Raw genomic sequence first — 25,265 nt, 5'->3', positions numbered from 1 at the left:
TTGGCTCAGATGTTGCAGCCAGGGCTGCAAAGCAGCATGGCAGTTTCCACACGTGTTCTGAATATACTATAAAGAAGACTTGCCTGCAGCTGCAAATTGCACATTCTCACAGTTTTCCAAAAGTATGCTCGAGGAAGTCCTCCTAATGCCAAAGGAAATTGTGTACTCTGCCTCTGAGGGAGAGGGGAATGATTCAGAGAAGAGAAAATTAATCATTGATACTGTTTTTCTTTCTGATGCTATTAAACATCCAGTCTTTCTCTGCCTGGATCAAGTACCTTCTTCTCTCTTGTTTACTTTTACTTCTTTATCCCGTGTATCTCTTTTCCCTGCTAGAGCACCATAAAGAAATTCTCATCACAGAGTTGTCAGGGAGACCAAATAAACGGCACCTTAGTGTGGATCTGGACACTGGGGTTTGTTCAAGGCCAGTGAGATCAGAGCTTTTAACCTGCTCGATTATTTTACTCACTCTCTTCCTCCGCCTCAGTGTTACCTTCATTAAGTCTTGACTTCGCTTTTCAGCAGTGGAGTCACAGCTAGCCTGGGAGGGTCGGGCAGAAAATCCCATCACTGTCATGCAGGTGCTCCAGGTTACCAGCCTTGGATGTCATCAGTCGAGGTCCTTGGGCATCCCCTGGCATGCCCAGGGGATTTTGTCTCCACCCACCTCCTGTGTCTTCAGGATCTTCCCCCATTTCCAGAATCTTTCCTGCAGCAGCCATCTTCACCTTGTACCTTTGAGTCCCCTGTTGTTTTTTCTCAAATCACTTCTGCTTTTAGGGAGTCCTTTTTCAGCATCATCTTTTCATAACTCTTGTCTCTTTCTTTTCCTTATCTAAATAGTCTGTAAAGCAGACACACAACACGTAGTCAGTCTGCAAATTGCTGCTTCTATCTTATGCCTCTTTATTGATGGGAACACTTGGGACATGCTGCTGTTTATTTTATCAGAATTTACAACCAGCACATACAGGTTGCAGGCAGCACATTTCTGTGTGAGAGTTCAGGAGTCTCTTTCAGACATTCAACCCCACACAAACCCACACCCAATTATCTACCACTTGTTAGCCTTCCATTTAAAATATTTTCATCAACAGCACTCCTTCAACGTTTGATTGCAAATAATGTTGTTTCTTCCTTATTAGTAACAAGCCTAATGAAGCCATTAATGCCTTGTCCTTGACAGCTGTGTGGGAAAGAGGTGCTTGCTGTGGTAGCACAGGCTTGTAAGCAGGCAGTGTGACTCTTCCAAAGCTGTCTAGAGGAGAAGATCCCTGCCCCTCTCCCCAGTCTCTCTTGAAAGAGGGAGAAAGGAGCTGTCAGCCTGAAGCCCCGTGTCTGACTGGGGCCTTATGAATGCCTGCAAACCGTGCAGCAATGCCAGTTCCCCGGGGTTCCCATAGCAGGCTTTTCTTGGGCTTCACACTGTGCTGGGGTTATTGAGTCATCATTGTGCCACAGCAGCTGTCAGCTTCAAAACAGATCAGTTTCTGGGAGGTTTAGCTTCAGGCAAAAGGAAGAGAGTGTGTTGGAGCTATAGTTTATGTTCTGCCTCAGAAAAACAATACTATTACATAATGATCCTGGGTTAGTGGATTTTTCAGTATGTTTAACCTTAGTTTGGCAGTGTGTAGGTGTCTGCCCCACACTGTAAATGTATTTTGAGTTCAGAATATAAGATTTATGGGCAAAGGAGGTTTCTGCTGAAGCTGAGCAGAGAGGGTTTTCAGCAGGTTTTCTTTGTCATTTTAAATACAAGTGATGTTTGCACTCATTCTTTCTTTTCTAAAAAGTTTGAGCTGTGTTAAGGTTTGTCTATAATACTGAAATGGTCAATAAGACAAATTTTTAATAAGTTTAATTGAAGACGTCCAGTTTGGAGAGACTTTAAATAAGACTTGATTTGCTGAATGAAATGATGTATTTCAGTCTGATACTAAACCACCTATTTGTTAGTGAGCAGTAAAAGGGGATTTTCTTTATCAACAGTTTAGTAATAGAGGAAAATATGTACTTTTTGAATGTACTGGTACAAAAGTCCATCTGTAGTAATTTGTAGTAATTTGCTGACAAATCCAATGAAGCGTGAAACTGTGCAAATGAGTTGTAATGCTGTCTTGTAACACATGCAAGCATTTTGTCTTCATATGCAGAAGAATTGGAAATTAGTTGTTTCCCTAAAATTTTCTTATCGTATTATAAACTGAAATATAGTGAAATCTTTTCTTTTTCTCCTTGCCCTGTTCAAGGCCTTTCCATTATTTCTTGCCAGTTTCAGCCGCATGGAATCTGCTTCTTGCAAAAACATAATTAGGGACTAATTAATTAATAGAGCTTCTGCTGTTGGCCAAGAATATCCCATTAGCTGAGTCCTTTCAAGTGAAAAACTTGAGCAGGAGTATGAAAGCCTTTAAAATGGATGCTACAGTGAAAAGTAGAAAATATTCATACAGTGAAATAGCCAGGTTCAAACAGAACTGTTTGTTTTGCTACTCCAAGCATTTCCTGTAATCTCTTACAAAGACAGATAGGTTGTTGGCAGCTACTCTGCTTTGGACTCTTTCTGGAACTTTGCAGGCAATATTATTTTAAAGCAACAGAATTGTAATGTTTGTATTGTCTTTCTTACCCTCCAAGGTGCAGGAACTCCATGAGGAAGAAGCACAGTGGGTGAACTATGACGAGGATGAGCTGTGTGTAAAAATGCAGCTGGCAGATGGGATCTTCGAGGCCTTAATCAGAGACACTGTTGATGTACTGAACCAGATAAACGAGAAACAGCGGAGGCTGCTGCTTGTCTGACAGTGCTGAAGTGAGCTCAGAGCTGCCAGCCATGGAGTCACAGGCCTCTCTGACTCCTGACCTGCTCTCCTTCCTGCATGTGGTGCAGCTGGACTTCCACACGTGGAGTTCCCAGGCAGTTCAGATGGGATGAAAAGAACCTGAACTGGCTGCCAAGACCTCGCACCAGATTTATTGTTTGGAACAAGCTGATCCCTCACTTGAGGCTGCTTTGAGGAGTGCTCAAGACTGTTCATGTGCCAATGCAGTTATGTCACATAACTGTCAGCAGCTGCCCAAGGTCCTGGCTGGGGCTTTGACATGCTTGGCTTGTTCCCTGAAAGGGTTGGGTTAAGTTGGGATATTGGCTGTTTTGCTGGCATGGTGGTCAGCCATCAGTACTCAACTTGTCTTTAGAAATGTGAGTAATTTGGAGAAGCAACAGTTTGGTCAGGTTTTGGTCATAAACAGAGACTTACCATACTGAACAGTGTTATAATCTTAACACATCTTCTCCTGCAGCCCTAAAAATGTGCATCAGTTCCTTCTGCTTCAGAGCCTATTTAATTAATTTCTCCGTGAAGCTGGTTTTCATCTTTCTTCTGTGATGTGGTACCAAGCATGGTGCCAGCCCAGTCCAGGGAAATTAGATGATGTTGCTTCCTTCCTACAAGTCAAGAATTCTTGCTGCTTTGCTCCTAGGCAGAGCAAGATAAAGCCTGCCTAATATCAAGTGTGAAAGATGAGCCCATGGACAACTTTCCTCCTACCGTGTAGCACTTCTCTTCCCGGAGCACCAGCTGCTCCCAGATAATGGATACTCAGGATTTTCTCAGGCACGAGACATGCAGGAGTGGAAAGTATTTCCTCACAAAAAATTGGCCTTCAATCCCTCAGCTTTCTCCCTTACTGTCACCTAATGAACTGGAGAAGCTGTTACTTGAACAATTTAGAGAACAGAGTGTATTCACCAAAGAAAGCGGTGTCTGGTGCTTGACTGTTTGCATGTTTTGTGCTTGTGGGTTTTTTATTTATTTTCAGATAATTTATTAAGTGAGTTGCAGGAGAGTGTCCTGTGCAGTTGGCTGCACTGTCTTGTGTTTTGAGACAGATGAACTTGAGAGAGCATCTGATTTGGAAACTTCAGAGCCCCATATTCTTCACACAAAACCTCCAGCTTCGTGAGTCAGATACGAGGGGGGTGAAGGTAGGAAGAACCAAACCTCAATGACCAAGGGTGGGATGCAAAGACAGGTCTAGGAGTGCTGCTTGAAAACTGAAGCACCTGGTTCAGAGACGATGGAGAGTTGAGGGGGCTGAGCTGAAAAAATTGCATGAAAATTCCAAGCTCTTTCTATTCCCTTCCTTTCCCAGAATTTCTGCACCATGTTATGTGGTTGATTTGGTGCTGGATTTATCTGTAGTGTCATTCTGCTGAGTGCTGGTTCCTGACCTGTTCTTCCTGTTCTTGTGTTTTTCTTGGAGGAACATGGACAATCTGGGGTCAAACGTTGATGCCTTAATATTGGATGTCCGTTTGCTAACCTGGAACAAGACCCAGAGGAAAGTCAGATTCTCTAGGCAGTGGAGTGTAGACAGACACTTAGAAGCCCTCAGAGGTGCCCCAAAGATACTGCAGCCCCCAACAGGCGTGGCGGGGAGATCTCAACAGTTAAATTCATCTGCTTGCTTCTTGGGCTTCCTGCTGTGCATACCTCTGCTACTGGTCCAGTTTGGTTTTTCTTTTCCACCTTTTTGATTTTTTTTGGTTGGGTTGTTTATTGTTTGGGATTTTTTGAAAGCTATCGTTGGAATATTTGCATTTTGCACAGTGACGCACAGCTGGTAATTCTTCAGGGACAGCACTGGGAAATGTTGGATTTGCCAGAGGTCCATGCAGATTCTCAGATGTAGTGTTGCCAGCACTTCGCTTGTGAGTTAGTGGTGAGCCATATCCATGGGAGCTCTGCAAGTGGAAGAACAAGGAGGAGGTAATGGTTGATAGGGACACCTTCAGTGCGCATATGCATGTATGTCCCACAGTAGTGGACCTTCTGGCTGGCTGGAAGTCAAATGGTCTTGGTGGAGCATTGCTCAGCTGTTTTTTTTCAAGTGATTCATTTGTTCATGTAAAATGTCATGATGCTGAACCAGGAAACCCTTGGATGCTTAAGACAGAAGCAAACTAAAGCTGCTAGATTTAACCAGCATGGTGTCACTGATTGGGTCACCACCTCAGATTCCCTTTCCTGGGTGTATCTCTCTTAATAGCAAGGATTGCTATTTTTATAGGTAGCAATTATGGAAAGAGGACAGAAACCCGCAAAGTGGTTCGTACCTGAGCATGAGGTTAGGTTCTGTTCTGTAGACACCGTGGCCAGTGTTGAGAAGGTTGTCCTGCATCCCCAGGGCTTTTTGCTGTTCTGAGAGGCTCAAGGGATGTTTCTGGTCTGTCCAGCAGGAGGGAGGAGGTTGAGCAGTCGGGCCTGGCAGGGTATGGGGGTCCGTTGGAAATCATGTGCCTGTTGTCTTTTGGTTGTAATCCTCCACAGAAGCACTAACTATTTTTAACAGGTGTTTGGACAGAAAGAAGCTGTGTCTAAGTAATGGCTTTGTTCCTTTGCAGACATCACTGATTTTTTTTGGTAGCAATCCTTGCTAGGAGCAACCCTAAAATGACTTGAACGTACGTGAATTACCTTCTCAATACCTCACGTGTGTTGAGTGGCTTTGAGTTGAGTGTATGTTCAAAACCTTAAGTAGTAGGTTGAGTATTTGTGGGCTGATGATTACTGCGATGAAGCAAGGGTCAGGCTGGTAGTGAGGAGATATGGGGAAGCCTGGGGTCCCACAAACAGGCTGAATTCTCTGCTTCTCTCCCCAACCTTCCCTTTGTAAGAACAAGATGCTATTTCTGCGTCCTGGTTATCTCAGTGCAACCACATAAGAAGATTCAAGGCTGGGACATTGTGCTGAGACCCGTGAGCTGTTTGGGGCAGCGGCTGTCATCACTGGGGACATGCTGTTCCATCTCTGGGAGGATCTCAGAGCCAGGTGGGAAAGCCCAGGCTTGTGGGGACACAGAGTGCGAGTACCTCTCTAACAGCAGGACGCTCTGTGAGCCGAGCCCTGGAATATCAGTACTTCTGCCTTTCAGAGAAGGCTTGTTGCTCACAAGGTGGAATGAGGGATTGAAAAATCCCATCTTGTTCCTTTTCCTTTCTTGAAAAAGTGGCCTTAGCTTTTTGCAATACTTGAATAAGTGTGTACCTGCAGAAGACCTTCAGTAGCACAGTGACAGAGACCTTTTAAGTGACTATTCTGCGAGGAACTGTGTGCAGTTCCAACTTTCATATATCTTTGCTACCTTAAGAATACTAGGAAAACAAAGTACTTTTCAGCAGACAAACAGTTGAATCTTACAAGTTATTTAGTGCATCTGAAGTGTTTACAAACCAACTAAAATGGAGAAAAGCAAACTATTGAACTTATTTGTAATTTAAGTGTTAAATGCAAAATTATATACAGATGAAAAAGGAATACTGTAATTAACCTGCATTTACTAGGGGTTTTTTTTCCTTGATTTTGCAGAGCCTTTTGATACACATTTGCAAAGCCGCCTTTTGGGAGGCTCGGTCTCCCTGTGTACTGTGTTGTGGAGATGCTGAAAAGAAACCCGTTTACTGTGTATGTGTAAATAACCTGGTAACTTGGGGTTTGGGCCAGTTTCAGCTCATGTTCACATCCACAGCAGCTTTGCACAGTAGACAGACCCAAGGATGTGGAGGGGTTGGGGAGTTTTTTTTGTAATTAAGAACTGTAAAATAACCAGGGAGGTCCCTGTGTACACCAGTGTAAATATCTTTGGTAACTGAAATGTACTTTAAGAGAACAAAATCTGTAAATAAACTGATTTATAAATTAATCTTGTTTCCTGGTTTTTATAAAATGGAGCTTTCTAATTACCCAAGTAGTTGCTAATTCTGATGGTGGTCCTGGAGGTTTGTCCCTTGTATGTTCCCCTTTCTGTCTGATGCTGTGCTTGGGATGCCAATCACAGGCTACAAAATCCCATTAGAGTTGCCTTAATTATAATCGTAACGTTATTAGAATTTCCTTAGTGTTAAAGCTGACTGTTGATAACACTGGAAAATAGCATTGAGCAATCATTGCAGGAGTTCACTGTGGGAGAAAAGGTACTCCTTGCACATATTTATTTAAAATATGTTTTAAAAACTCATGGTTTAAAATATTTTGATGTTAAACAACAGTTTTGGAATTAAATGAGGCTCTTCAGAGCCTCAGTCTTGTTTTGTATCCCTCAATTAGGCCCCTGAATTGGTACAGCTCTGTAGAGCTGCTGTTAGCAGCACTGATCCCTTCCTCACCAAGGGGCAAACATTGCTCCCAGGAAACTTTATGTATTGGTGGAACTTTTCTAAATATTTGCTGTTTTCTTTCCAGGACAATAAAACCCAACAAATCACTTTAACACAGGAAAGGTCCTGGAGCTCTGTAAGAGGACGGCTGAGCACTTGCAGTGCCAAACCACAGGTGTGAGCACATGGTGGTGGAGTGGCAGCGTGAAGGTGTGAGCCAGGGAGCACAGGTGTTCATTGAGCCTCCTCAGTGCCTGTGGCCACCCCTGCTCCAGTACCTCTGCTGTGTTTTGGTGCCTTTTATTAATGTACAGCCCAGCAGAAAAGGCTTTGCTTGCCATTTACTGCAGACGCTGTACAAAACCCAGCATTGGTCTTTGCAGCTTGGAAACTGTGACTCCTCACCTGCCTGTTTGCATTAAATGGGGGGGACCTGTGTGAACTAAACCATTACAATTATTTGTTCTTTGTTTTTCCTTAGCAGAGCTACCTCATCCTGGAGGAGGGCTTGCTGCATTCAGGCTTCCATGATGGAAGCAGCTCTGCTGCAGTCCTGCAGTGCCGGTGTGCCATAGCACTGGTCCTCAGCGGAGCTGAGAGCCCCATCACAGCCCTCAGACACACAGGAGGATGTCACAGCCCTCTGAGCTCAGCGGCTGAACCAGCCAAATGCAATGGTGGGTCCTTGGATGTCCTAAGGGTTGAGGCAAAGTGGTGCTGCAGCCTCTGTGTCCTCGTTAGTGAGCAGCAGAGATCATCCGTGTCATGCCCTTCCTTGCTCCGCAGCGATTTTACTCCACAAGTCCTGTATTTTTGGACAATTGTCTACTTGCATCCATCCCTGGAAGGGGCTCAGGGTGCATTTCACGTTGGAAAAAACAAAAGCTGATCAGGGCTTCTCTGGCTGAAGAAGAGGCTTCCTTTAAAAACAGCTCAAGCCGTGGGAGTGCTGCCAAGGCGCTCTGGCGGGTGACACAGCAAACTGCTGCATTGCTCCTGCTGTCCTTGCCCAGGATGCCCAGCAATCAGCGTGATGAAGGCTCTCATTTCCTCATTTGCAAGTCTACGTTGCTTCACTTTGCCACTGACTTTCTACCCGTGGTGTTTGTGTAACTCTTCCCAGAACCCTCAGAGCACGCTGTTGACAGCTGTTTCACTTGTGGACCTGGTGAAACTCCTAGGTTGGCCAATGGCCAGCACCTGCCTTCCCGATGGCACTCTGGATTAAGTGGGACTGTTTGGTGCCTCCCTTCCCAGGTACAGCCCACTCCCAGGTGCCTCCCTGGAGATGTGATGCCAGCTGCAGCCATCCCACATGCTAAAACGCCTGGCACTGGAGCACTTGAAATGTTGACTCTGCTCCAGACATCCTGTGTCCTGCCTAGCACAAGGGCTTCTGCAATGTCTGGGCTCTCATTAACGCAGCCCTGGGAAGAAAAGGACCTGGTGGGGAGCTGCTGAACACCAGCAGCTCTTCAATGTTCAGGAAGGAGAGGAGGGGGGCTGCTGCCCAGCTGCTGGCACCCAGCCTGGAGCATGGGCCATTGCCTGGCAGGAATGCAGATGAGATGTAATGGAGTTTGAAAGCATAGGGCACTCTTTGGGATGCCGGTCCTGTGGGGGAGGGAAAGGCACCCTGTGAGACCTGGAAACTGGAGCAAACAAAAACTGTAGCCCCAGCCCTGTACCTCCCTGCCTCCTCCTGAATAAGGTCCTGGCGAAATTTGGGGAAAAGGAAGAGAATGGAGTAGCTGTGTTTAGGAGGGTGATGGCTGGGCAGGTTCAGGGGCATAGATGAGGCTCCTGGAGCACAGATACCTTCTTTTGCCTGCCAAGTGTACTGATGCCCTGGAGCAGGTGATTAGTTCCTGGTCTGAATATTTCTCTTGGCCCCAGTTTTCTAGCCCTTTGCTCCACCTGTACAAGACCTGCTGTGTCCCTTAGGCTGTGTTCCCTCCCTGATGTGGGTTTCCAGTGGCTTCCTCTTGCATGAAGTCTAGACTGACTGAAACTCAGATTTTGTCTGAGAATTTGCTGGAGGTAGAAGTAACACAGCTTCTGGTGGATGTCGCAGATTTGATTTGATTTTATTCCAGCAAATTAAAGGAGGCTGCAGGAGATCCACTGTTCACGTGGCTTGGCTTGAGTAGCTCAACAAGGAGCCTGGTCCAGTGTCTGTGTCTGGCTGCATTGTTCTGTGGACTGATGGAGCCAGTGCTGCTCAGTGAACCTGGGATTGGGCACAGCAGTCCTTGGTAGGTGAGACCTTGCTTACGTTGCAGGACTACTGTCAGAGCAAGAGGAGTGCTCCGTTGTCATCCCTGTGGTATTCAGTTTCATGTGCTGCAATTAAACCACCTGCCAAATAATGATGTGGCAAATCTGGGCGGTGTGGCCTCCTCCGATCTGCTACTTAAAGCTGGGAACATGAGCTGGACTGGAAAACATCTGCTCTGTGCAACCTGGGTCATGGTAATCATTTATGACTGTTAGTAGATCTGAAATTTGCAGGTAAAACGTTTCCTACCCAGACATACCAATGACAGTGCCAGTTCCTCCTGGTCTCCCTGGGTTCTTCTGAGAAGAGCAAGGACAGCGTGGCTGCTGTCCTTTGGAGCAGGGATGAATCAGCAGAGGGTGAATAGCAGCAGGCTGGTACTGCTGTATTCTCTCTGCCAACGCAAACTACGTGAACACATTCATCACATCCTGAGAATGCACCCCAGATTTGCTTTTGTGCCTCTTGTTATTACAGGCTGCTTGGGCTTGAAAAGTAGAAATCAACGATTTCTGACCAAGCCTGTCTCGTGGAGTCAGCAATTCCCAGCTGCCATTGGGGGCTTCGAGGGGCCATCCTGGTCTTCTCAGATGTCAGCCTGGCAGAGCTAATGCAGAGTGTGGGAAGCAGTCGGGATTCACATCCACTCCAGGTGTTATTCCCTGTCTTGGCAAAGCTGGCAGGTTTGTGGCACAGATGCTGCCAAAAGGTCTTATCTGAGGCCATGTCTCAGCTGAGGTGTGACTTGTGCCACCTGGATTGGAATGTCAGGGAGGTGGCAGGTGGGACAATTTTCCCTTGCTTTCTGAGGGGAGTGAGGCCTTTTCTTTAATTCACAGAAGGACCACGCTTGATCTGTGCTGCAGATCAAGGAGGGCTTCTTTGAGTTCGTCATCTTGTGAAGTCTGGAGAAAGGAAAACTGTTGAGCCTCCTCTGCAGCTGGTATTTCCAAGGCACGTGCAGGGGTGTTGGATGCAAGCGTCTCTGAACAGCTTCTGAAATGCCAGTGACAGGGTTGCCGTGGTTGTATCATGAGTCTTGCATTGGTTTCGTGTTTTCCTTGCAGTCAGTTCCTGGAATCACACAATTAGGTAGGAACGTGTTCTTTAATTTTCAAGGAAGAAAGTCCATTTCAGGATCTCCCTGTGGCCCTGAACCTTCACAACTGAAGGGAAGTGAAGAGGTCCTGGGTCTGCTCGCCCAGCCATTCTGAACATTTTATAGACGGATTCATGCTTTTAAAAATGGACAATAAAAGCCTTCCTCAATTTTCTGAAATATAGTCTTTTCCATCACTTCAAGGGCTGAGCACATAAAATCCAACTGCTCTTTCCTTGTCTCCTCTCTAAACTGAGCACAGAGGTGATCTGAGTAGCTTTGTGTCTGAAAATGATCCATTTTGGGTGCACGAAACAGGTTCTGCAGGGCTTAAATGATTTTGGCGAGATTGTGGCCACCTTTGAGGTTCTCAGCCTGTTGATGTTGCCCACGCCTCACCGACTTCAAGGAGATTCCTGCTGGGCATTAGTCTGGGAAAGGAGATTTCAGAGCTGATGAGCTTAATGAACTAAAGCCACTGCTCAGCTGCTGCACAGACATTGTGCAGCACAGGAATCTCTATGGTCATCCTTAGCCCATGGCCTTGCTACGGAGTGAAGCACAACTCTCTCCACAGTTAAGGATGCTGAGGTAGGCACTGAAGGTTTTGTGGCAAAAACCAAGAAAGCTCCTAAATGTGCCATGGGAGCCTAAAGCTGAGCTTTAGGGCTGGCTGGGGCTCAGCAGCTGGGCATCCAGAGTCGCCCAGCACCTGTGTCCTGATTTTGCTACCTGCAGGTTCCATTAGCAGCCAGAGAGGACGAAAAGGCAGAGAGCGCTGGGAGGGCATTTCTAAAACCTCTCCAGACTTCTATTGCTTCTTGACTGCTATTCTTTCATCTTAGTTGCTTTCAAATCCAACTTTAAAACGCTTTTTTCAAAGCCTCTGCTTTGTCTTTGGCTTTCCATGCCCTGTCTCAGGGTGTTCTGCCTGGTAATATTCTCTTCTCAATCTGGGGTGGAAGAAAAGCCTCATCTCTTGCTTTGCAGTAGCATTCAGAGGAAAAAAGGATTTTTGGGCAAGTCTGTGCCTGGAAAACTCCACACCCTGTTGCTGAAGGAGTCTATTACCTGGGGGGCCTTGGGGATGGGACGTGCCAGCTGGGCAGTAGTGTCGTTGGTAGCAGCCCGGCTGTTCCCAGGGCAGCAGGAAGCACAAGCATCCCCACCCCAGGGCTCCGGGGGATGAGCAATGGCATGGCTCACCTCCAAAGGAGCTGGAGCCCCGGGGTGTGGGCTCTTGCCCCTCCGCCTTGGTGTTAGATGCTGCTTTTGTATCTAAAAAAGGATTCAAGGAATTTGGGCTGCCTGGGAGGAAGGGGTGAGCTGGATGGGGAGGATGCTGGCAATTATGATGGTGCTGAGCACCTTTCCTTTGCCTTGATAACCTAATCAAGCTGATGAGCCTTTAAAATAAGGCTTTAAAGGGTGAGATAACGGTGCTGATCTCCCTGAACATGGGGATTTTTGTGTTTTCATCACCAGCTGGATGAGAAGAAGTCCTGGCAAAGTCTCTCTCAATAGTGAGGGACCACATTTCAGAGCAGTTCTGCACAGGCTAGGCTGTGTCTCTCTCCCTCCCGGTTAGACAACGAGGCGTGATAATCCCTTAAGGACTTAATTACAGCTGACAAGGCTGGAGCAAACCATCTTTGGCCCCATTCCCATCAGCCTGGACCCACAGAAGGTGGGTGGGAGCAATCCCGCAGGTTGTGTCCACCATGCTCTGTGCCTCCAGGCCAGGCTGTGTCAGGGAGCCCCATAGTTTCCCGGAGCCATGCCCCATGTGGAGCCCCTGCCCTCTGCTGCCCTGGCGAGCCTGGGCTCTGGCAGGCTTGTTTTTCTAGCATGGCGAGTCCGCCTAAAATGCCTAGGTGGGGCCCAGCATGGATAATGGCCTTCCTGGGGACAGAGCCAGCAACAGGCTCTCAGCAGCCATGAGCACCCCTAGTGCCAGATGTTTCCTGGGCCTCAGGGGCTGGGGAGGGAGCAGAGGGCTGGATTTTGGGGCTGTGTCCACCCTGACAGTGCCTGGCTCTGCCCCGGGGCACTGAGCAACGGGCACCTTCCGTCTGGGAGCCGGTGACGTGTGTGTGTGCGTGAGCAAAGGCACGGATTGGCCTGGCCAGGAGGATGGAATCACAGAAACCTGGAATGGTCTGGGTTAGAAAGGACCTTAAAGAACATCTAGTTCCATCATCCTGCCGACCCTTCCACTGGACCAGGTTTCTCCAAGTTCCATCCAGCTTAGCCCTGAACATTTCCAGGGATGGGGCATCCACAACTTCTGTGGGCAATCTGTGCCAGGGTCTTACCGCCCTCACAGGGAAGATTTTTTTTCTAATATCTAATCTACCTCTCCGTTTGAAGACAGTCCATTGAAGGGGCCACTGGAGGTGGCTTTTTTAGATGTAGAGCTGGATTTTGTGGGTATCACTGGGTATCCCTACTGAGCATCCCTGGCAGGGTTGGGGAGAGGGCAGGGATGTCTCCAGGGTCCCCATTCCACAGGGTGTCCAGGTAGTGCCCAGTGATGCTGGCTGATGTCAGGCTGGCTGTCTGGCCAGGGCGCTGCCCTCGGGGTGCCCACGATGGTGACAACGTGCGTTTTGGGGCTGAATCAGCTGCCTCTGCCATTACAGAATCACAGGTTCATTTGGGCTGGAAAAGGCCTAAATCATGGAGTCCACCCTGTCAAACAGACCATGGCACTTAGTGCCACGTTCAATCTTTCCTTAAACACCTCTAGGGACCATGAGTCCACCACCTCCCTGGGCATCCTCACTTTATCAGAATTGTATAATTTTATGCCATTTGTTCCGTGACGGAAGGGTAACACCGCAGCAAAGCTGGGGGAGGAGGGGAGTACTGGGCCCCTCCCCATGATAAGAGGGCACCCAGGGGCGACTGCAGGCCTAGCGGTCTCTCCACCGGCGCGGGCTCCCCGGCGGTACACGGGGGGCTGTGGGTGAGTGTCGGTGCTCGCTCCCGACGCTTCCCCGCCTTGTCCCCGCCCCGTCCCCGCCCCGGGGGGCGGTGCTACGGGCGGCTCCGGGCGCTAAAGGCGGCTCCGGGCGGTGCCGGGCGGCCTGGCGGGCGATGTGGCTGCGGCGGGCGCGGGCCGGGGGCTGCGGGGGGCCGGCGGCTGTCCCGCCGCTCCTGCTGCTTTTCCTGCTGCTCCGGGTGCCCGCGGCGCGGCCCGGCCGCCTCTACTCGGCCTCTGACCCCCTGGAGCTGCTGGGGCCGGGGGCGGAGGGACGGCTGCTGGGCTCCAGCAGCGCCTGGGCCGTCGAGTTCTTCGCCTCTTGGTGCGGGCACTGCATCCACTTCGCGCCCACATGGCGGGCCTTGGCCCACGACATCCGCGGTGAGTCCCCGGCCCCTCTGGCCCCCCTTCTCCTCGTCCCCGCCTGCCCGCTCCAGCGGCTCCCCTATCCCTCCCTGTGCCGTTGACCTCGTTGCCCCCCACCCCTTGTCCCTGTCTCTGTCCTCTTCCGTCAGCACCTAGTGTCTCTGCCCCTGTAGTCTCAAATTCCCCGTGCATCTCTGTCTGTTCGCCCGTCAGCACCCCTAAATCTTCCTGTGGCCCTGCGCAGGGGGGTCCCGCTTTTCCCAAGACGGGGAGCATCCTGCAATCCCTCCCGTGTCCTTGCCCCGTTGTCCTCATCCTCCCCTTCACCGGCGCCTTTAAATCTTCCTTGCATCCCGGGCTCTGCATCCTCTGTGTCCTTCTCACCGCCGTCCCTCAATCTGCTCTGCCCTACCCTCTGTCAGCTCCCCAAAGCCCCCCTGCGGCCCAGCTCCAGCCTCTCTGGAACGTCAGCCTGGTGGGAAGGCCCAGCTCCCTCCCGATGTCCAGCTTCCCCCCTCCCCCGATATTCAGGCCTAGCTTAGCAGCATCCCTGAACCCCCCTTTGGCAGGGAGAAGCTCAGGCTGAGCCTGCTCCAGGCATGGGGGGATCCCGCTGCCCCCCAGACTGTCCCTCAGCCCCGCTCCTCCCGGTGCCTGCGGGGACAGGGATGGCAGGTTGCTGGGCGCTGATCCCAGCTGGTTTGTTCCCGGCTTTGACCTTGATGCCTGGCCTGGCAGTGCCAGCCCCGCCTGGGGACCCGCACACCCCGCTGCTGGGCCCCTCGTCCTGCCGGGACTCATCCTGCCTCCCCCGGCATGCCGGGGTGCGCGCGGCTTCTCCCTGTTATTGCACTAATTGATACAGCGCGGTGGCTGCCGCATGAGTCAGTGCGCCGGCCGGGCATCCCGTCCCTCCGAGGGGATGCCGTCCCTCCCTGGGGATGCCGTCAGAGCTCCCCGATGGGCAGGATGTGAGGAATGGGGTGCGTGCCCGGGCCCCGCGGGGCAATGCCGGCTCTCCTGGCTCCTCTCCAAAAGAGGGCTCCCCCAGGGCTCCCCGCTCCGGAGGCCGGACCGCGGATGGTGTGCCCATGGAGGCAGGACGGGGAAGCCGGCCCCGTGCTGCTCAGCATCCTTGGTGCCATTCCCACGGGTAGACTTTCGTAGGAGTGGGCTGGACGGGGAGGATGCTTGGGTGACCTGCGGGCACCACGTGCGGATGAGTATAGGAACGTGCCTGGCTCCCTGCAGCAGGGCTTGTCACCAGCCCGCCTGTGCCACGAGTGCTGGGGCAGTGGGAAGCAGCGCACCTGTTCCGTCACCTGAGACATGGGACAGTGTGTCCCTGCATTTAGCGTGCTCCTGCCTAGGGCAGCATGGGCTCCATCTGCGTGCCAGCGCCATGTCCCTTCCTGTCCCACTCCAAGGATAGGCAGAGCATTTTCCAGATTGTCCTTTACACTAAAAAGAAGCCATTACAGAGCATTGTTTTCCGTTTTCCTGCTGTTTTTCTGCTGTTTAAAATGCCTCCCTTTTCGTTCATCTGTTTTACCCCAAGGGTCTGCTGGTCTCCCAAATGGGGAGTGGATGCTCAGAACCTGGGCAGGCTCTATTGCAGTGCCCTGGCTGCTGGTTTTGGGTTGTTCCCTCTTGGCTATCAGCTCTGCCCTTGGTCTGGGGTGAGACAAGCTGGAGCCTGTGCTCCTTGCTCTCCCTGAGCTGTGGCTAGCCATCCCTCCCCTTCTCCTCGTGTCCTCTTCCCAGAGCTGGGGCAGACGCTGGACAGGCAGAACCAGCTGGGCAGGCAGTGTTGGGCAGAGCTGTCTGTGCTCTGGCACTGGCAGAGCAGGGCGTGCAAAGCCAGCTCCTGCCTTGCACGGCTTTCCCTGTGTTCCTGCTGCCAGGAAAGTAGGGCACCACTCACCACTACAGATCACAGCCCTGCATGTTCAGGCTTGCAAACCATTGGTCTCTGTCCTGCAAGGGGCAAGCAGTGGTGTTGGGACAGGAGGATCTCTGCCACTGACACAGCAGGAGATCCCTCTTGTCTCCACAAGCACTCATGAGGAAGAGGGTGGTTCTGGGGGGCATTGGGGTGCTGAGCTGTGCTGACCTCATCCTCTGTCTCTGCAGAGTGGAGGCCTGCAGTGATCCTGGCGGCCATCGACTGTGCCGATGAGGACAACCAGCAAGTGTGCTCTGATTTTGGGATAACCGGCTTCCCCACGATGAAGGTGAGACTGTATGTGCCGGGTACTTGTTGGGTTTCACTGTGCTTTGCCTTTTGGTCTGTCCTTCTCTTGCTCAATTGGATTGACAGGGGTATTGCACCAAAATACTCCCCTTGGGGCTTTGCAGGCTGAAGCTGTTTCACCCTTCCCCAAAACAATGAACTGTGAACTGGCTGCAGACGGTTCAACTGCTGGGCGTGATGGAGCAACAAGGAGGGGGAAAAACCAAAATGCTGTGTAGTGGCGAAACACAGGGGCTGGATCTCTACTAGAATGAGGGAGAGTCTGAATCCTGAGTTGGAAACACTTAAAGGCTGTTTGAGGGAAGAGAGGTTGTAGGTACAGGTTTTGGAGGAGGACATGGGGATGCCGTGGGAGGTTGCAACTCCTGGGAGCCTCCTGTGGTGGCTGGCAAGGAGCCATCCCTCCTCCTGGGTCTGTGCCCAGCCCTTTAGCTATATCAACACACTCTCTGCAGAGCTTCCCACTGCAAACAGAGCCTTGCTCCAATACAAGCAGTGAAGCCAAAGCACTCCAGGTGCCACAGCCAGCAGTTAAAACCAGGATTGCCTTGAGATGGAATGGATAGGGATGAGGGTTTTATCAAACATGCCTCTGGTCCCAGCTTAGAGGCTCAGCTCCAAGTAGGGTCAGATTTGGGGTTTTCCAGGCAGGTTGGCTTGGCCCCAGCCCTGCCCTGGGGTCTCACTGAGTGCCTACTGCCCTGGGACACTGATGGAAACATCTCCTGGGGGAGGGAGGTGTGCTGATGTGGCCATGCCAAGATGTCACTTGCTTCACATTCTGTGTCCCTGCCACGCACCTTTTGCAAACAGCCCCAGCTCCCAGCCCAACCTGCAAAGCAAACACCTGGCTGATGCAACCTGGTGTTGCTGCTCTGGCTCTGCCCTGGGTACTGGAGCCACTGTGGGAGGCCAGGAGTGGGAAAACCCCCTTTTTACTGCTTTGTCAGAGCTCTGGAGCAGGGAGACTGATTTGCAGGACTGGGAAGGTTCCAGCTGCCTCCTTGGGACCCCTGGAGGCACCTGCTCCACTGCCTGCCAGTGCTCAGCCCTTGACTGAATGTGACTCCCAACCCATGTCTGCATCCCTTTCCTCTGGGATGCCCCAAAAGATGGGGACATGGCTGGGAGCTCCTTCTGTGCTGGCTGATGTCAGCTGGTATGCTGCAGTGTTGTGGGGAAGCTGAGGCAGAGCTGGTCTCAGCCTGCTGGGTTGCACTGCCTCCTGTCCCACTCCAAACGCTCACTCCAGTTTCCCCTTGTATTTTTTTTCCCTTTCAGTTCTTCAGAGCTTTTAGCAAGAAGCCAGAGGATGGGATAAGGATTACCAGTGAGTATTCAGAGCCATAGGGTTTTCTACTCAGGGTGTGAACGGCCCTGCTGCCCACACCTCCCATACTCTGCAATATCAGGGATCTCTGGAGGGGCAGCTCCAAGCAGCTTCCTTTGGATTAGCCTCTGGGATTGGTTTCCATAGGACTGACCCCTTGGTGTCCTGTCCCCTGCAGATCCCAGTGCCACTGTCGAGGACCTGCGCCACGCCATCATCACCAACCTTGAGCAGAGCCAGGATGCCTGGCCACCCGCCTGTCCTCCGCTGGAGCCAGCAAGGTAGGGGCAGCAGGAGGCTGGGATGGCCTCTGTCCCATGGAGGGGAGCAGGTTTCTGGGGAAATCCTGAACCCAAAATGAGCAAAGAGCAGCTACTGCATCACCCACATCCCAGGGAGACACAGATTACGTGGCCAGGGTAGAGCTGTTTCCATGGCCTAGATGAGATGGGCTGTGTTATCAAATCTCCTAACGAACCTGCTCATCAGCCTTACTTGGAGCAAGGAATTCCTGGGCCCCAAATTCTTTGGGATTTGGCAGTGCCATGCCATGCTGAGAGAGGCTGTGTTAGAAACTTTTTCCTGTCCTGAAAAAGGGTTTTCTTGATTCTCTACAATTTTTTGGCGTCTGAATTGTCCTTAATTGGATGCAAGCAGTTGCTGCATTGCCCTGAGAAAGAGCTTTTGGATATCCCAAAGCAATGGTCAAGCCAGGCACATGCCTCAGGTACTCTGGTGCCTCTGTGTCTTAGCCAAAAAAAACCCCCAGCCCTGGTTCAAGTTCATTGCTGTTTTTTTCCTTGGGCGAGTGTGCAGCTCCCTCCTGCCTTGCCCTGCCCTGCCTGTGTTTTGTTTTCTACCTCCTTGGCCAAGCCCAGTGGGTTTTCTCAAAGCCTGTGAACCAGAGCAGGAAACTAGGCTGGAAGCTTCAGCAGGAGGAATTGCCTGCTCAGTGGGGCTGATCCTGCACCAGCATTCCCTGCCAAATCCCAGCAGGCAAGGGTTGAGCTCCTTGCGAGGGGGAGGGCAGAGCATCCTGCTGATGCCGAGGCGCCTGCTGCCGTCCTCCTGTCTCTTGCAGCGCCGAGGAGGTTCGCACCTTCTTCCAGAGGAACAAGGACCAGTACTTGGCACTCATCTTCGAGAAGAGCAACTCCTTTGTGGGCAGAGAGGTGGGTACAGCTGCATTTATCCTCCATTTCTCTTGGAGCCTCTGTCCCTGGTGCCTGATAACTCCTGGGTGCCTTTGGCAGGGCAGCTCTCTCCAGGAAGCCTCCCTACCCAGCTTGCACACAGCTTAGCCAGTGCCAAATGTTACACAGGGCACTGAAGAGCTCTGCTGTCCCCCTGGTGGGGCTGGGGAATCCCTCTGCCCACTCCCCATCTGACCCTGGGGCTTGCAGGTGGCCCTGGACATGCTGCAGTATGAGAACATTGCAGTGAGGAGAGTGCTGAGCAGCGAGGAGGAGCTCGTGGAAAAGTTCGGCGTCACCTCCTTCCCCTCTGGATACCTTCTCTTCCGCAATGGCTCCTTCTCCCGCCTGCCTGTGTGAGTGTAGGACACAGCAGGGTGGCTCTGTGGATGCTGGTGGGGTGCCAGCCCTGTGCCCCATCTGTCTGTGCTCCTTTGTACTTGTGGGAAGGTGCTGAGTAGGGGAGGCTGGTGGGAGGTTGCTGGTGGGCACTGAACTGCACTGCCAGCCCTGGCTGGACCTGCAGGAAGGGAAAATCCTTGTGATTGAGCCATTCCCTTCTCACACCTGCCTGGAGGTGTCATGGTATGGCTACCTGGGGCTCAGCTCCACTTCAGGATACATGTAAGGCTACCCACTGCTGAGCCAGGTGGAGAGTATGGAGCAGCCCCGTGCTCCCTCCCCAGGCCTGAACTACCCACTTCATCTCCTTTGCTTCCTTCCTTGGGGTCAGGTTTGGGAGAGAAGAGGGACTTAGGGCTCCTCCTTCCTGGCAGGCACATAGAGGCGCGCTCCTTCTACACCTACTACCTGCGCACACTCGCGGGCATCACCCGTGGCTCCTACAAGCTGAACACCACGGCCAGCAGCTCCAACGAGACCGACCGCGTGTCACACCCTCTGCGAGCCGACCGGTCAGACCCCCACCCTGCTGCTGGGCAAACTGGGGCTGGGCGGGGAAGGGCTGGGACCTGGGAAACCCCGGGGTGAGGATTAACGGGCTGATGGAGCCTCGTGTTTTGCTGCCCTCCCCAGCTCCAAGCTGTACATGGCCGACCTGGAGTCTGCTCTGCACTACTCGCTGCGGGTGGAGGCTGCCCGTGCCTCCTCGCTGTCGGGAGCACAGCTGGCTGCCTTCAAATGCTACGTGGCCACGCTGGTGAAGGTGAGGAGCTCTGTGTGTCGGGAGAGGAACTGCCTGTGCCTCCCTGTTTATGAAGTGCAAACGCACAGTGCAGGGCACCATGTCCCAGTACTCACAGGTAGTGAAGCGTGGCAGTCTCAGGTGTGGGCTCAGTGTCCTGGTGTTGAGTGTATCCCGTGGCTGCTGACAGGCAGTCCTCATGCACGTGGATCTCCAAACTCAGCCCAGAGTCCCAGTGGGAACTGAGGGGGTGCTGGAGTGTTTCAAACAAGATGTATGTTGATGGCAGTGGGATCATCACTTAGAGGAGGTGTCAAGGCAGGAGGTCTTTTCAGAAGAGAGGCTGGGGTGTCAGAGATGGTCGCAGAGGTTTGTAACTCTGATCTGGATGCTTGGCTCAGGGAGCCAATCTCTGCAGGTTCCTTTGATAATAGTCCAGGAATGGAACTCCCACTCTGAGTCAGGCTCCACACAAGCCTAATTTCAGGTCTCCTTTTTTTTTTTCCCTGTGTTGCACCTAGCACAGCTGAAGTGACTGAGTGCTTTGAGCCAGCACAAGCAGGACAGTTTAATTTCCTGCTGTGATGGAGTCCTGCTGCATTTGGCTGTTTCCTCCACTGGGCCTGCAGGAGCCCTGTATCCATCCCAATCCAATCCCTGTCACAACCCAGGCTACTTGGCAGACTGGGCCCGTGCCTTCCTTATTTGCTCCCTCCTTTGTCACCCAGGGTCTCACAGTCAGTTTGGACCTTGCATAGTCTTCACTGATACACAAGACACCCACTGCTCCCACCCCCATATGCTCTCCCCTAGGAAAGAGCTCCAGACATGTGCCTTACCTTCATGTGACTCCTCTGCCTGCCTCCAGCCATTGCCCTCAGTCTTTCTGCCTTTAATGTGTTCTACAGAGGGAAATAAAGCCCCGTGGCACCAGCTCCCTGCCCATGGGTACAAGTGTGCTGGGGTGGTGGGGAGCAGCGATGGTTTTATTTGATCCATTTTCAATTCTTCCTGCAAACCTTCCCTTCGATGAGCTGCAGTAGTGGGTGGTGGGTGCTGGTGCTTCCCCAGGGATGATGAGCCAGCACTGCCATTGCCCTGCTCATCCACAGGACGGAGCAGCATCCCCAGGATTGCCAGCCCAGGGCTCAGCGTGGGGGAGCTCAGCCAGCAGGTCCCAGCCTTAACTCTTGCATTCCCAAGAGGTATTAAAGGAAAGGAGAGAGGGAAAAGTCCTAATGCGGAAAAAAAGTGGTTCCTGGAGGCAGGGAATCACACAGCAAAGCCTCTGTCTGAGGAGCTGGGGGACACTGTGTTTGCAGCATAACTGTCAGCTCACAGATAATTCCCCTGCAAATTTGGGTCTTTTCATGTGATTCCCCATGGGCCTGGGAAGAAGAACAGCTCAGACTCAGCAAACGCCTCCTTCCTTTCACTTCTCCATCACTTCTCCTGTGTGCTGGTGTCTCCTCCTCCCCACAGGTTGGTCTCTGTCCTTCTGTCTGTTGGTGGCATGGGCTGCCAGGCTGCTCCTCTCCCAGGAGGGGTTTTAAAGTGCAGCTGCTAATCGGCTTTGCCAGACTTATGGACAGAGTGGCTTTTTGCCTCCCTCCCAGTTGGGACTGGGGTTTGGAGCCTGACCATGCACACAGGGGACTTGCCACCACGGTTGAGGAACAAGCTGCAGCCCCCAGCCCCTCCGAGATAGGCACCAAAACCTTGCCAGAGCCACACTGCTCTCTAGCAGAGAAGATGCTGGTCCTGGAGATACCAGTGCCTGTGCTGGTCAGCCAGGGGTGCTGCCCTGTTGCTCCCAGGATGGAATCTGTGTTTTCTCACCCCTCTCCCCCCTCTGCAGTATTTCCCAGGGCGCCCCTGCGTGCAGACCTACCTGCAGACCCTCGATGCCTGGCTGAAGAACTGGACAGAGCCTGAGCTGCCCCGCACAGTTTTGAAGGAGGCCATGAAGAATAACAGAGATGTAAGATGTCCATGGGGACCCCCAACCCCTGCTCTCCTTACCCCTGCTCCTTGCCCCCCAGCTGGCACTGCCTGCCAGCCCCGTCACACCCTGTCCATCTGTCCACCAGGCCTCCCAGCCCTCCGTGCTCCCCACCAACGTGACCTGGGTGGGCTGCCAGGGCAGTGAGCGCCACTTCCGTGGCTACCCCTGTGGGCTCTGGACCATCTTCCACCTGCTGACTGTCCAGGCTGCCCAGAACGGCCCTGACAAAGGTACTGGTGTCCCTGGGGGCATCAGGGGCTCAGGGAGGGAGTGTCCAGCTGAGCTCTGGCTTGGGTAGGGATGCTGCATGTGGACAAAGGCTTGTTTTCCCCCCCCTTCTTCATCTCATCCCGTGGCAATTTCCATGGAACACAAGAGACAGAGTTGGGATGTGGGGTTGCTACCTCAGCTGTGGGACTGTGGTGTTGGCACTGGGGGGTCCAGACTCACCCCCGTGCTCTGCCTCCCCCAGAGTTACCCCTGGAGGTGCTGAGCACCATGCGCTGCTACGTCCGGCACTTCTTTGGCTGCCAGGAGTGTGCTGAGCACTTCGAGGCCATGGCGGCCAAGTCCATGGACAGGGTGGCGAGCAGGGAGGAGGCTGTCCTCTGGCTCTGGTCCCACCACAATGAGGTCAACGCTCGCCTGGCAGGTAAGGGGGGCTGCCACCGGGCGAGTCAGAGGGAAAAGGGGAGGTGGAGGAACATCCCTCCTCCTGGATGGGTCTGGCAAATGGCTGCAGGGTCTAGCAGTGGGGACTTCCTGTTGTCATTGTCCCCCATCCCAAGGGACAGCAGCTGGTCACACAGCATCAGACTGCCCCGGAGATACAGTTGGACCTTACATGCTCCTTCCCAAAGCTGCTGTTTGCCCTCGGGGGACGCTTCCTCCCGAGGTGACTCCTCCAACCGTCCCCAGCTGCTGGATTCTCTGGGCTGTTTATGCAGGGGGAGGGTGCATCACATGTCCCCTCTAACCCCCTTGCTGCCTGCGGTCCGTGCAGGAGGTGACACGGAGGACCCCAAGTTCCCCAAGCTGCAGTGGCCTCCGCCGGACTTGTGTCCCCAGTGCCACAAGGAGGAGCGGGGTGTCCATGCCTGGGAGGAGCCGGCCGTGGTCACGTTCCTCAAGGCGCACTTCTCCCCGGCCAACATCTACATGGACTATGCCGAGCCCGACCCCATCCCCGTGGCCAGGGAAGGGACCGGCGCCAGGATGGGAACGGAGAGCCCACGAGAGGAGAGGGGGAGAGGAGAGGAGGAGGAAAAGGAGACGGAGGGAGAGGCGAGAGTCCTAGGGCGCCCAGGCTCCCCTGAGCCGCGGCGTCCCAGCATCGTGCGGCTGAACCCCAGGTTGCGGGAGGGGGGCGAGGACATCGTGGACCTGGATTCCTTCAGCGAGCAGCACTTCAAGAACCAGGCGCTGCGAGCGGCCGCGGGCCGGCGCCGGCGCATCATCAAGCGGGACACCATCGCCCTGGCCCGCGATGGCCCGGCGGGCAGGGAGCGCCGGCGGGCCCCCGGCCTCCTGCTGCGGGAAGAGGAGGATGTTGGGGAGGGCCTGCGGAGGAGCCCCTGGCTGCGGGTGCTTGGATTGGGCTTCTCCCGCCTGGACATCAGCCTCTGCGTGGCCCTCTACTTCCTGTCCTCCATGTGCCTCCTGGGCATGTACACCTTTTTCCGCCTCCGCACCCGTGCCCGGAAAGGCCGCCCTGGCTTCCCCATGGCCTGAGAGGGATTGGGGGGGCCCGGGGGTTTTCCCAGGGTGGGTGGGCTGCTGAGGCAGGACACCCCTGGGACAGTGTTTTGTCCCACAGCAGGCAGGGGTTTGGCACATCCCCCTCAGGAGCTGCCCTGCTCAAGGCAGTTGCCTCACCTGGGGTAGGGGATGGAGGGCTCTTTTTGGGAGGAAGGAGGTGTCAGAGCATCCCTCTCTCAAGTCATAGTGCCATGTTTTTGGGCGTGTGGGAGCTGGGACATGAATGGTGATTTGTGTTTTGGCACACAGCTGCCCTCGGAAGCTCCCTGGCACTGGGCTGCTTTCAAACTGGGAAGCCCAGTCCAGTGCTGGAGAGCAGCCCAGTGGGGTCCAACCACTAGTGGGGCCAGGAGGGTGGAGGTTTAGCCCCTCAAAAAGCGCACACTGCTAGGTGGGGGCAGCAGTCATGGGTTCAGATGCATTTTGCCCCTCTTTGAGATGTGGCCCAGGGCCTCCCCACCATTCCTCGCCCCTTCCCCACACTGTTGTTCGTTCTCTGCTTGTCTTAGTGGAATAAATTATTTTTGCCGATGCCTGCCCTGCTGTGTTGGCTGGTCCCTGCCACATGGGCATGCTGGACTATTTTGCCCTATTCCTGATGTCCCTGCCCCTGCCTCCACCCTACCTTGGGAAGAACACTTGGTTTTAAAATCTTTTCAATATTTTTAATTCTTATTGCATGTTTTCTCCTGCCTTTTGCTTGGGGATGATGTACCTCTGGGCAGCTGCCCCCCATACATCTGCTACATCCCCAGGGCTGGGATAGTTCCTGGTTTCTCCTCAAGCAGGGGAGCAGGCAGAGGAAGTATGTGGAGGCCAGGAAGCTGCTGGAAAAAAAGTTGTCATGAGCTGTGGAGCCACAGTCCAGTGCTGACCATTCCCGTGGTTCAGAGCAGGGAGACACACTGCAGCATCCCTGGGGACTAGGACTTCTGGGTGTGGGCCCCCTGTGCCTGTCCCCGATTCTCTCTGCCCTTTTATCCTTGTTAGGAATCATTAAGGAAAATGGTTGTTTTCCAGAGCCAGGCCGGGGCCATCTGCTCTCCCAGCACTGTCTAAATCCCCCTGTAACAAATTCATTGGGATTACGCTGCCCTCCCCTAATCCTGGCCCATCCCCCTGCGTGGGGGATTTAAAAGGATTAGAGCCCGGCCGATAATAAACTTTATTAAGGGGGAGGGGGGGTGTCAATCCGATTTGGAGCCTTTTTCTTGATATCTTCACTTTGCCCAGGTGGGAGGCGAGGAGAGTGCTCATCTCTGCTGCTGCCCTGCCTCGGGCAGCTCTGGCTCCTCCAGACCTTCCTCCCTCACCTGCCCGTGAAATGAATTGTCTCTCTCCATCTTTCCTTTAATATTTATGTGGTCATGCATCCCGGTGTTGTGGGGCTGGCACCCCTCTCCTGCCACCCCTGCCCTACTCGGCCTTGGCCGTATCCCGGTTAAGCGGGGGCTCAGCGGCCTCGTCCCAGCATGGAGTGGGGCTGGGTCCCCCGAGCCGGGTGCCGGCCCTGCCCACTGCCGGGTGATGGATGGGGAAGGTCTCAGCGCTGCAGCCCTGCTGCCTCCTTCTCCTTGATTTCCCTGGGGGGTTCGCCCCCACCATCAATAACCCACCCCGTGCACCCCCTTCCCCGCCAGCTGCTTCCCTGTGTGCGACCGAGGGATTGCGATGTGGGGCTGCCCGTGG

At 53.1% G+C, this 25,265-nt stretch overlaps 2 protein-coding genes across 7 annotated transcripts in view; both read left to right on the top strand.

Annotated features, from left to right (window-relative positions):
- CEP350 (centrosomal protein 350) overlaps window positions 1–6,709 on the top strand; it is a 70,210-nt gene extending 63,501 nt beyond the window's left edge. For all 6 annotated transcript variants that reach the window (XM_088170327.1, XM_088170326.1, XM_014874755.2 and 3 more), the window contains one exon: window positions 2,641–6,709. In XM_088170327.1, the coding sequence (XP_088026453.1) occupies window positions 2,641–2,805 (165 nt within the window). In that variant the 3' untranslated portion in view covers window positions 2,806–6,709. The remainder of the gene's footprint in view (window positions 1–2,640) is intronic.
- A 6,900-nt stretch (window positions 6,710–13,609) lies between these two features.
- QSOX1 (quiescin sulfhydryl oxidase 1) lies at window positions 13,610–24,107 on the top strand. Its single transcript, XM_014874667.2, has 12 exons — window positions 13,610–13,907; window positions 16,026–16,126; window positions 17,428–17,476; window positions 17,655–17,757; window positions 18,558–18,648; window positions 18,880–19,025; window positions 19,446–19,583; window positions 19,705–19,834; window positions 21,672–21,794; window positions 21,904–22,048; window positions 22,291–22,470; window positions 22,822–24,107. The coding sequence occupies exons 1-12, from the start codon at window positions 13,640–13,642 to the stop codon at window positions 23,547–23,549; spliced, it is 2,202 nt and encodes a 733-aa protein (XP_014730153.2). The 5' UTR covers window positions 13,610–13,639; the 3' UTR covers window positions 23,550–24,107.
- The last annotated feature ends 1,158 nt before the right edge of the window (window positions 24,108–25,265 follow it).

Source organism: Sturnus vulgaris, chromosome 9 (assembly GCF_052056855.1).
Source record: "Sturnus vulgaris isolate bStuVul1 chromosome 9, bStuVul1.hap1, whole genome shotgun sequence".
NCBI classification, from domain to species: Eukaryota; Metazoa; Chordata; class Aves; order Passeriformes; family Sturnidae; genus Sturnus; species Sturnus vulgaris.
Note: the sequence above shows the minus strand (reverse complement) of the source record. Positions and strands in the feature narration are given on the sequence as shown.